The sequence below is a fragment of the Acanthochromis polyacanthus genome, chromosome 16, assembly GCF_021347895.1.
Source record: "Acanthochromis polyacanthus isolate Apoly-LR-REF ecotype Palm Island chromosome 16, KAUST_Apoly_ChrSc, whole genome shotgun sequence".
Lineage (NCBI taxonomy): Eukaryota > Metazoa > Chordata > Actinopteri > Pomacentridae > Acanthochromis > Acanthochromis polyacanthus.
In genome coordinates this window covers 34680037-34692424 of record NC_067128.1, presented here as the reverse complement: position 1 = coordinate 34692424, position 12388 = coordinate 34680037, and the positions used below count along the sequence as shown (strand labels likewise).

Genomic DNA, 12388 nt, shown 5'->3' with positions numbered 1-12388 from the left:
TCTTAAGCATCATATTTAGGACTGAAAATGGAAAAAAAACAACATCAGTAGCACAATATGTCATGCAAGTAAGCCTTTCTTCGACAGGCTAATGACAGTGTTACTCTGCCAAAGAACACAGCAGAGTTATGTGACAATCGGCATATGTCTGTCTGTCTGTCCGTCAGCAACATTACTCAAAAATAGAATAACACATTTGGATGAAAGTTTCAGGGAAGGTCAGAAATAACATAAGAATGAAGTGATTAGATTTTGGCAGAGATGTGGCTTATAGTCTGGATCCACGGATTGTTAAAGGTTTCTGTATCATTGCCAGATAGCGACACAGCATCACTGTAACCATGACAACAAGTGAACACTACATCAGCTGCCTGCTGACGATCACGTGATTATGATCCTACTACAAATCCACCACTGTGGTCTTATCAGGACTTACCCACTGGAAATGATGCAGGGAACAGTTGATTAAATTGTGGGGGTGTTTCTGAGTCCCTCAATTCCCGCTGCCCGCTACATATTTAGCAAGATTCTGTGAAAGTGAGAGTTTTTGCTCTATTCTTTTTTATTTACCACAGTCCTGACTGAGGATGTCACAATCACACAATGTGTCTGAGATTTTCTTTTGGAATTTCAATTATTAGACACATTTTGCAATGTTTAAAGACACATTTTATTCAGCTTAAGAATCAATCTCTTTAAATGTGTTGATTTCAGAGCAGTTCTGGGAAGTTTTTAGCTTCAAAAGACACAATGATGAGCTGCGGAATCAGCCTTATCCCACCAAAAACAGTGCACTAGCTATTTTGGTCCACAGTGCATCCTTCATCCATCAATTAATCCTCATTAGAGTCCGACGAGGGGCTGGAGTCCATCCCAGCTGACTTAGGGTGAAGACAGGAGACACCTGGACAGTTAACAGTCTATCACAGGGCTACATATAGAGACAATCAATCACACTCACATTCACACCTACGGACAATTTAGAGTAACCAATTAACCTCAGCATGTTTTTGGACTGTGGGAGGAAGCTGTAATACCCGGAGAAAACCCACGCATGCACAGGGAGAACATGCAAACTCTATGCAGAAAGATCCCAGGACGTGAACCGGGGATCTTCTAACTGCGAGGCGACAGTTCAAACCACCGACCCACCATGCAGCCCACTGACAGCGCAGAATATATTCATTTAACAAAAAGAGGCAGTAAACTCTGGCATCATATTGGTGCTTTGTGTTCAGCATTTTACACGGATGTATTTTACTTCAAGCCGTCATCTTTTCTCCACTACTTCTGATAGCTTTCAGGTCGTAACAAACCAGCCAACGATTAAAAATGAAGGAAAACAGTGACAGGAAACAACAGCTGAAAAGGAAAGTAAAACATTGACAGAAAGCATTAAAACAGGCGCATTTCTTTTCTTTTTTTCTGCATTCATTCTCATTGTTTAAATCCACAAAAGTGAGTCCAACACTTTATGAGATTGATGCATATTTCAGTCTTGCAGCCAAATCTTTTAATATTTCGTGCATGCGTGTGACCATCACAGCCCACCAGGTGCATTTTTAACCCAAACGATATTTTTCTAGCCGTAACCGAGCGGCTTTGGTGCTTAAATTTGACAGTTTTGCAGTGAGCAGCATCAGCAGCTAAAAACAAACCTAAGCGCTGAGTGAAAGTGCCTCACATTGGACTGAACCTCTTTTGGTTTATGGTGCCTCCAGGCCTCCAGTCTCCATATGTCAGACCTTTTTCTGTCGTTTTTAATGTGTGAAATGAAAATCTGCCAGCAACATAACATGAACGAGGGCCAATAAACATTAAATAGACATAAAAACACAGTAAGCATCACAGTATTTTACAGCTCGTATTGTCAAACTGACATGTTTTTGCACCGTGGGCCAGCAGAGCTATCGCACATTCTGGAGTGAGACTGCAGAGTTTGATATGAGAAAGATATTTTTAAACCCGTCTGCCAAAAAAAAAAAAAAAAAGGGAAACAAAACACAAGTATTTGAACTGAAATCAGAGTTGATGGTGAAATGTGGAACATCACAGCTAGTTTGGAAACCAGTCTAAAGCCTGCACTGCACATACAGTTTAACTGAGAAGATCGCATATCCTGACAGAACCGATAAAATATGTACCATTATTTAATGAAAACAAGAATGATCAGAATATTCATTTACCACAGACTGGATTTATGATTCATTTCATGCTATCTTCACTGGAAAAAAAAAATCATTTTCTTTCAAAAATAAGGACATTTCTAAGTGACCCCAAACTTTGTTTTGGTAGTGTACATGATTAAAGTTGCTTTAAATGAGTTAAAGTTGCTCTTTTTATCTAAATGAATCAAAGTTGCTTTATATCCAATTAAAGTTGCTCTAATACTAGTTAAGGTTGCTCTAAAATGAGTCAGAGTTGCTCAAAATGACCTCAAGTTAACCTACACTAATTATTCAAAATTTGGGGTCACCACAGAAAATTTCCTGGTATTTCCAAGTAAACTCACACTTTTATCCAGTGCTAACATAACTGTACAAGGGTTTTCCAATCATCAATGAGCCTTTCAGCACCATTCAGCTAACACAATGTAGCATTAGAACACAGGAGTGATGGTTGCTGGAAATGTTCCTCGTGTACCCCTATGGAGATATTCCATTAAAAATCAGCTGTTTCCAGCTAGAATAGTCATTTACCACATTAACTATGTCCATCCATCCATTCTCTATACACTGCTTTATCCTCACTTGGGTCATGGGGGGTGCTGGAGTCTATCCCAGCTGACTCGGGTGAAGGCAGGGGACACCCTGGACAGGTCACCAGTCTGTCACAGGGCTACATATACAGACACACAATCACACTTGAATTCACACCTACGGACAATTTAGAGTAACCAATTAACCTCAGCATGTTTTTGGACTGCGGGAGGAAGCCGGAGTACCCGGAGAAAACCCACACATGCACAGGGAGAACATGCAAACTCCATGCAGAAAGATCCCAGACCCAGGCTGGGATTTGAACCGGGGATGTTCTTGCTGCAAGGCGAAAGTGCTAACCACTGATCCACTGTGCAGCCCACGTTAACAATGTCTGGACTGGATTTCTGATTCATTTAATGTTAACTTCATTGATAAAAACTGCTTTTCTTTCAAAAATGAGGACATTTCTAAGTGACCCAAACTGTTGAACAGCAGTTCAAAAATCCAATCTAAAATTGGACAATATTTCACACATTTTTCCAGAACATGCAAACTCACAAGCACAACTGGACGATGAAAACAGATGTAGGAGACAAAGGTAGGTTGAATATTTGGAATCAAAATATTTATTATATTTGCAGAACTTTTCAGTACAGGAGGAGGTGAAAATCCAGCTTCAAGACTTTGTGGACAGATGAGGGACAGTCGTGTCATAAATACAGATATACAGTGAACAGATCAGAGCATTTTTATCCATCTCTGAAGTTGTCTGGAGGGTCTTCTCAAAGGTTTTACTGCTCCACTGTATTTGCTGATGTGGAAATCAATAAAAAAATTGTTTGTATAAAAGCTGCTGAGCACAAGGTCGAAATCCATTCCCTCTGCCAAACAGAAATCGTCAGAAACTACGAGGACACTGCAGCATCCAGGGGAGACAAGGCAGACGATGTAGAGATGCAGAAGATGCCTCCAGGAGTAGCTGAGAGGGTTCTGGGTAACACATATCTGCTCCACTCCCAATTACCCTGAAGGGGCTGGAGACGGCTCGTGTTTCTCTCTGGAGTTAATTTGATTTTAAATACAAATTACACACACAAAAAAACTGTTATTTTTCCTTCAATTCCCCAGCCATTCTCCATCACATCACATGCTGAGGCAGCCCTCCCCCACCTCCCCCATCCTCAGACTCACGAGGCACAGAGCAGTGGTCGGTCAGTTTGCCCACTGATTGTGTGTTATACGGGTTGGAGGAGGAGGGGAGGCGGTCTTCATCGCTTTTCACATTTTCTGACACCTGCGGTTGAAAGCCGAGCATAAAAAGAGAAGAGAGGGAGTCGAGAGAGTGTGAGATAGAACAAAAGTTAATGGGGTGCGTAATGGGTGAGGAGGGAGCGCGGGAAAGTGACGCATGAGCGGCGTGATAGTCGGGTTTTTTTCTGCATGTGAAGAACAACGGAGCTCCGACATGCAAGTGGAAGAACAAAAGAGGAAAAAAAACACCAGAGTGCATGAACAGCGCTGGCAGGCAACCGATCAGTCACGCCTCCTTAATAAATAAATGTTTAATGCAGAACTTGTGTTGGCCGTGATTAGCCGACAGCTCAGGAGCGCATTTACAAGAAATAAAATCAGTTTGCAATTCAGGAAACTGGAAAAAACAAAACAGATATCAGGTTCTGTTCAGAGATTAAGAAAAAAAAAACACCACTGATTTATGAAATAAAACCAGACAAGGGTTTTGATTAAATTAAAAAAAAGAAAGAAGGAAAAACAAATTTCCACCTGACTTTTTCAAACTGATTTCTCAAATGACTCGAAAAGTATTTGGCAAAAGCAATAAAAGCTCAATTAGAACCTGAAGCACGTGTGTCGCTGAGCACGACACGTTCCACTGATTAAGTTTCAGTACTCCTCAGAAAGCACGACATCCTACATTTCCCATAATGCATTCTCTTTCTAATTAGTTTTTATCACAGGCTTTCTGTTAAAAATGCAGACAAAGGTCCTCCAGCAGCGGTTTCAACATTTAAGATTCTAAATTATGACATGAATTTACATGAAACCTGCATAAATAAATCGCCTTTAAAAAGCTGCAATTAAAATTGAACCAAAGACACAAAAAAATTAAAATAAAAAGCAGCTTTTGGGTACCCTGATGAGGCACGATTTCTTTCATTTAAAAAAAAAACCAAAAACTGAGAAACTACTAAAAAACATAAAATATATCTACTCTCCGGCATAACTGGGTCCTAATACATGCACCGTCATCTTCATTAACGGCAGTCCAACATAAGATCTGGATCTCTTCTGGAGTCGCAAAACAAACAAATTACAAAAAAATAAATAAATCTCAAAGCTGAAACCTTCGGACTGGTGATGCTGGAGTGCTGCAGCTGACGGTCCCGGCTCCGGTAGCAGAGCTCCACTTCCCGTTTCGTGCGTCTCACATGTATCTGTTCTTGACGTACTCCCGGTACATCAGCACGTCCTCGCGGCACAGCGCCCTCACCTGGCCCTGGCCCAGCATCACGTGGCTCTCGAACACGTCGTGGCTCTTCCTGTCCACCTGTGGAGGACAGACGGAGAAGACGCTGTCGTCCGGGAAGCAGGACACCGGCTCTCTGAGGGGAAGAGGAGGGGAAACAGACAGACAGACGCACAAACAGATTCCACGTTACTTTCCAACAGCAGTCATAAACACTGCCTGTCCAAAAAAAAAAAAAAAAGAGCACGCTCTAATATTTAATTTGACGCCTTCAGCTTTGAGGATGTCACACGTTTGCCGTGGCATCGTTCTGATCAGCTTCTGCAATGCCACAGCGTTTATTTCTGCCCAGAGATGCATTCATTTTCTACCAAGATCTAGGGTTAAACAAGGCTACGTTCACACTGCAGGCTAAAGTGACCCAAATCTGATTTTCTTTGCCCCTATGCGACCTCTATCTGATCTTTTCATGACAGTCTCAACGACACAGATTCGATTTTTTCAAATGCGACCCAGGCCACTTGGATATGTGGTCCTAATTCCGATACGTATCGGATCTTTTGCCATGCGACTTCAGTCTGAATGGCCAGGTCACATTTATCCGACCTATACGCCATTGGTACACGACAAACGTCACTATTCTGCGTTCAAGAAAAACACGTCTTCGGGCTGCTGAAGACATGTGTCTTGCCGTGAGAGTGTTAAAAAGAGGTGCTCACATATGTACGTAAAGGTCGCCCTTATCATTCTAAAATTCTGAATGAAGTCTGCATCTGTGAAGCCTCTCACATCACTATCCACCACTCCTGGCTGTGACTCCACACCCACACAGTTCTCTGGACAGACGTTGCTGCCACTGCCCCACAAAACACCAGGGCCAAAATCCTGGCTCTCTTCCTTCTTAAACTTCTCCTTAAAATGATTAAGTTAGAAATATGTTGTTAGCGTCCATGTTTACTTCTGTAAACACTGAACACGCTCTCTGCGTGTCGTTGTTGTGTCCTCTTCTGCGCATGCGGGAACCTTTTGGGTCGTGTGAGGTTCACACAGGAGATCACATACAAGTCGCATTTAATTGGAAATGTGAACGAACTCGCAAAAAAATCAGATTTCACAAAAAAATCGGAATTGAGCATTAAGCCCTGCAGTCTGAACGTAGCCTAAGTTGTTGCAGCTGAAACATATTCATCACTGCAGTAGTTATCCAATGGAAGGCTCTTACTTATTTGTTCATTACAATTTCTATATTTTTATCTCATTTTCCCTTCACTTTGTACCCTAATACTCTGTGCTGTTGAATATCCAGCTGCTGTAACAACTGGATTTCCTTCTGGGGATTAATAAAGTCAGTCCAAGTCAATTTCAGATGAATCCCGTGGTGCAACAAGAACAAGCCATGAAGTTCAGTTTTTTTCAACTTGAGGGAAGAAATGCCACAATCTACCGTTTGTCACCAACGCTGCAAAAACTGTTTTCATTCCAACCAGCAAAATCTAGCAGAAGATCTGCAGCTGAGAGTGAGTCACTTAGAGAAATGTTAATGCAAACAGCACGAGGATGGCGGAGAGCGGTGTTTTTACAGCAGGATTACTCATATTTTCATGGAAACTGGACTCTAAAGCGTGCCTCATCATCTTCAGGGTGGATTATCACCTGCATGCTTGTCAGGTGATCCGTCGGGTCAACCGGTTCAACAGCAGCCGAGGCCCCCGTGAGAAGCTGCTCAGACACACGGCTGCCTCTCAAACACAGCTCCTTAGCGATGGCCGAACCACAGCACAGGCTCTGCTACATCCAAGAAGCCTTGAGATAAATTATGAAGTCATTGTGGACTCCTCAGCTAAAGTTTTAATGGAAATCAAATCCCCAAGCAGGTAGCAAAGGTCCAAGGTGGAGATCAAAAGCTGAGGGCAAACAGAGCATCAGTGGATGTTTTTAACTCCTACTGATGAGCAGTTCATGTCTCGGACCATGTGTGGGAGTAAATAATGCACTACATCACAAGAGAAAAGTGTAGAGAAATGCTCACTGAACTAAATGTCACATGTTGAGTCAATGTGTGCTCCTGATGTCAAGGAGCAGATCATATTTAAGGAAACGAACGATTTCGGTTTAGACGACTGTTCAGAAGTTTGAGGTCATCCAGATAATTGCATGATTTCTAGAAAAACACACTTCTAATCCAATCAGAAATCAGCCTTTCAACACCATTAGCTAACACAATGCAGCATTAGAACACAGGAGTGATGGTTGCTGGAAATGTTCCTCTGTACCCCTATGGAGATATTCCATTAGAAATTTCCAGCTAGAATAGTTATTTAGCACATTAAGTATGTCAAGGCTGGATTTCCTATTCATTTAATGTCCTCTTCATTGAAAAAAAATGCTTTTCTATCAAAAATAAGGACATCTATAACTTTTGAACAGTACTGTAAATAATCAGAATGAATAAAAATCCACATTTAAGGGGATGTGAAATGTAGAGCCAACTGGACAACAGTGTTAAAATGGTATATTTTGATCAGTTAAGCTCTACTTTAAGTTTGTTTATTGTAGATTTTGTGTGTTATCTAGCAAATGAATTATACTGAAAATTAATGTATAAGAATGGTCTGTAACTGTACTACATGTTGTTCCTATGTTGAACCAGATCGTTACGAATGCTGAATTATTCATATTAACCTAAGTATTATTAACATGACAATCAGTATTTTGTTCTTTTTAAACATCAAGGTGATCAGAATTAGTATTTTGATGATGTTCATGTTTGGAGATGGCTTAAACCTTAAAATTACCCCAGATGTGAAGCTCTCGTTTCGAATAATCGACACTTGCACCACTTTTACATCTTTCTGTATTTACTATTTAAAGGTGAAGTGAATAACAGTGATCATACTGGTACTATGTGGTGTTCTGATGGATTATGGCATGCATGTTGATGACACTTACACACCAAAATAAACCCAGAACAAGCACACTCCTTCATGCAAATGGAAATTGTAAATGTCACTGCAGGAAAATGTACCACACCACATCAAAGAATCAGGAACTTCTTGAGGAACGTGACAATCGCCCAAGATGTTGATTTGAACTCCAGACTTCCTAGACCTCATTCTGATCAACAGGATGCAGTGGAACAAGTTTGATGAGACCTCACGGCACAACGCAGAGCACCCAAAGGATCCACTGCCAACATTCTGGTCCGGACCCCATAGGACATCCTGAGAGGTCCTCTGGTCCAGACCCAATGGTTCAGAGCACATAAGGGGGGCCAACACAGTATTAGACAGGTGGTCATAAAGCTCTGCCTGATCAGTGTAAGGTCTATAGAAAACAGCTTATATAAAAGGTTTGGTATCAGCTGGACGGAACGGAAAAAGATTATAATTACTCAGAAATACATCAAGTGTTAGGCGTTCCACAATCTGCATCCATGACTCAGAAGCTATAATTTAAGGAGGAAATAAATCCTTACACCTCACTTGTGCTTCTCAACAGGCATTTGTTTCCTTCCTGCCTTTATCCAGCTTTGCCTATGCCTAATGGATCAATAGAGAAACTACACAGTGGGAAGTGACAGACTAAAACACTCTTAGCAATGCTGTAACATCTTAGAATAGCTCTGTTGCACAACAACGGACACACCTGTCGCTCCCTGTGGACCCGACACGAGGACGAAACAATGGACTGAAGAATGGCCAGACTGATGGAAGGTGAGGAAACAGGCAGAGACCCGGCAAACTGAGCAAGGACGAAAAGGTTACAGTTCCCTGCTGACTGAGATTTCTGTTACACACTAAAGGAAAAGTGTACGATTAGAAATGGTTATGTGGAAAAAGAAAAAAAAAAAGACAGTCACATGTTCACAGACAGCCACTGTGAGTTTGCACACCGCAAAATCTCAACATTTTACCAAGTCTTTTGTCTTATTTTTCATCAAAATGTCTCATCCCACTTGATTTAACCCTTACAAGGCCATGTTTCTGGAGAACTACATATACTAAAACATATACTAAAACCCCTAATCCATAGAACATCGATCAAGTCTTGCGAGGTCGCATTGTCGTTGACGTTCGCCATAGTGAATTTCGGCCGGTACGCAGCCCTGATAAGAGCTTCGTAATTGCAGCTTCGTTATAACGGCTCATACGGCTTTATCCTTTGAAATAAGCAAATTTGGGGCCAATGTTTATATCTTACCAAACATACGGGTGTGTGCATATTTTATGTTAATTAGCAATCATAAACAAGTCACACGTGTTGAGCCGAGAATGTTTGGTTTCGGCTGTGTGTACGAGTAAGCGGGAACGAGTATACTCGGTCCCGGCTTTTTAGAGTTAAGATAAATTCACTTAAGTCACATTTCAGGAAAATGGAGGGACTTGTTTTAAGACAACGCATCTTAAATATCTTGTTAAGTCAAACAATCCTGAAATTATCTTGTTTTGAGTTGCATTTTACAGTAAAACTCAAAATAAGTTTAACCCTCGTGTCGTCCTGCGGGTCAAACTGACATGTTTTAAAGTTTGAAAATGTGGAAAAAAAAGTATATTTTCACTGTCAAACTTCTGATGTCCACATTTTCAACATTTTTGGGACATTTTTTAATATTTTTTGGTGGAAAAAAAGAAATGCTGCAAATGCTTCTTAAGAATTTAGATGCCAGATGTAACATCTTAATGAAATGCTAACTTTTCAAATTAAAACATGAGCTCTAAAGTAAACTGGTATCCCTGGGCAGAAAAGATCTCATGCGATAAACATCTGAAGCCTGGTGGCAAAACCACTTCAGACTTTCACACTGAAGAACACCAAACGTCTGGCTGACGGCAGTGATGCACTGACAATTATTCCTACACAAACCTACAAACCTAACAGTAAGTATCTGCTTCACACTCTGCAACATGTGAATCAAAGAGCAACGTGCACTGCAAGAGGAAGAAAAACAGTGCGTGCAAACTTAATTCATGCCATCTTTTCATACTGTAAAAGGTATAATTTCATAATGTTTATGCTCCATCCCTTTATGATGCACGCACCTGAACCTCCATCTGGATAACTGGAGGTGTATATTTAGAGGCAAAAACAATACAACAAGCTCTTCTGCCTTCCCGCATGCCTGCGAGACGTTTCTCCTACAAAGGCCTTTGCTTCTGCACCTCTTATCTTGTGCAGTTCAAAGGGTTGCTTCTTGTTAGTACCAGGTGCTAAACAGTATCTCTGTTATGTATTGTGCTGTAATGCTACTAGAGCTTCATAGCAGAGAAACAGCGGTGTTCAGCTCCTCATTTGACTCCCAGCCAGAAAAACAATAAGTGCAATTCTTAAAAGTGGAAATGTCTGACTCTGGATTTGGGAATCACTAGTTGTCTCTTGCTTCATGCTGGAACATCTAAGTGTATACTGTAGATGTTTGTGTAAGGAAAGACAAAAGAGGGAACAAATCCACCGCTGCGGACTTATCGGGACTTATCCAGCACAAATGACGAAAGGAACAACTGATTAAATTGTGGGGGTGTTTCTGAGTCCATCAATTCCCGCCGCCTGCTACATATTTAGATCATGTGATTCGGTATCCGTACATAACGTACACATGCAGAACACACGCCTGTGCTCAGCGCAAGCCCATTTTATTTGTGGGAATTTCTATATTAAATTACCACATTCTACGTTGCAGTGATTTCTGATCATCAATAACTAATAAACAAATGCTGTATTTCTGACAATGCCATACAGGGGAATGAGCAGCCTTGAAGTAGTACTACGCTCGTCAAGGCTCTCTCAGTGCTTTTCTAGTTTTGGGCATTTTACCGCCCGGAAAAAACGTCGTTTTCCGGAAGGTATTGTTTTGAGCTGCATGGTCTTGCTTGCTTGCTAGTTTGTCTGTAACAATTTGGTTTCCGCGCGATAACTCGATAAAATATTGATGTAGCCTCACCATATTTGGTACACAGGTTGTACCATAATAAGATACAGATCAAGTTCACATTTGGTGACCTTGACCTAATTTTCAAGGTCACAGGGGTCATCTTTGTAAATGTGGTGTCCGATGTCCATGGTTAATGTCCATGACATACAGATGACCTCGCCGGGCGGTCCAAATTTGTAAAACTTCTTTTTATTTTTTACTTCATTTTGCAAATGTCCCCACTGTGGGATGAATAAAGGCTTATCTCATTCTCTCTCGTTGTTTTTTGCAGGAACATGTGACATGTTTTACTTACAAACAGATGATGTTGGCCAGCTTTATGTGCTGAGTTCTCTCCACTGTGTGCTGACTCTCCCCGAGGTGTGCAAACCTGCAGAACGGAGAATGAAAACAAAAAAAATGACAAAAATCCCAAGCAAAAAAAAGACAAAGCATCATGTGAAGGAAAGCTAAAAGGGAATTAGAAGCACTTTAACTCTCAGCTTCATATTGTCTTCTTTGCTAAACATGCCTGCTGAGATCTGTAATACTCAGATCACATCGTTGTCAACTGTCAAATTTCCCCACAGATCATTTTTCTCTCACAAAGACACAATAATATGCAATGGCTGAGAGTTCCCCTCTGCTCTTGCTTATGATTTTTAATATTAATGCACTGATTAGCGGCACTCTGGCTGCAGCTAACATCTTTGGGGCCGTTCCAACTTCCAGCTTCAATAATGAATGCAATTTCTTTCTCATTATGTGCCACTACAGCAGGAGGATATGAACAACATTCTTCACTACAATTTAACATTTTTTTTTTTTTTTTTTACAGGTAATTCCCCCACTTCAATCACGCATCATAACTGTGACTGCCATCAAGTCAGAAGAGACACAAACCTGAGGCATAAAAGCAAAACAAATCTTAGCACACATTCATTCTCAGGACCTAATTAAAACTAATGTTAGTACATCAGTGAATCCTGTACTGATTTAGTGCTGTTATATTGGTCTGTAGCACATTTTAAATGACTCATACACATCCATGAGCAATGCTACAACAACATATCCGGTATGGACACTGATGAGTCACATATAAAATAGAAGTGGATGAAAACCATCATCTTATTACGAGGCAATGTTCTGCTGTGGAACTTTGGGTTCCTGGCATTCATGTGGATGTCACTTTGTCACGAACCACCACATCTTTGGAGCAGTCCTTAATAGATATTCCCGATTTTCAAAACACAACACCTGCTGAGGCTGTTATTAGTGGGCTGACTGTATTTA

The 12388-nt window shown here is 41.0% G+C and overlaps 1 protein-coding gene across 1 annotated transcript in view; it reads right to left on the bottom strand.

The window, feature by feature from the left end:
• Nucleotides 1-3301: 3301 nt before the first annotated feature.
• fig4a (FIG4 phosphoinositide 5-phosphatase a) overlaps nucleotides 3302-12388 on the bottom strand; it is a 78673-nt gene continuing 69586 nt past the window's right edge. The window contains 2 exon segments of the mRNA XM_051960831.1: nucleotides 3302-5323; nucleotides 11412-11486. Of these exon segments, the coding sequence (XP_051816791.1) occupies nucleotides 5146-5323; nucleotides 11412-11486 (253 nt within the window). The 3' untranslated portion in view covers nucleotides 3302-5145.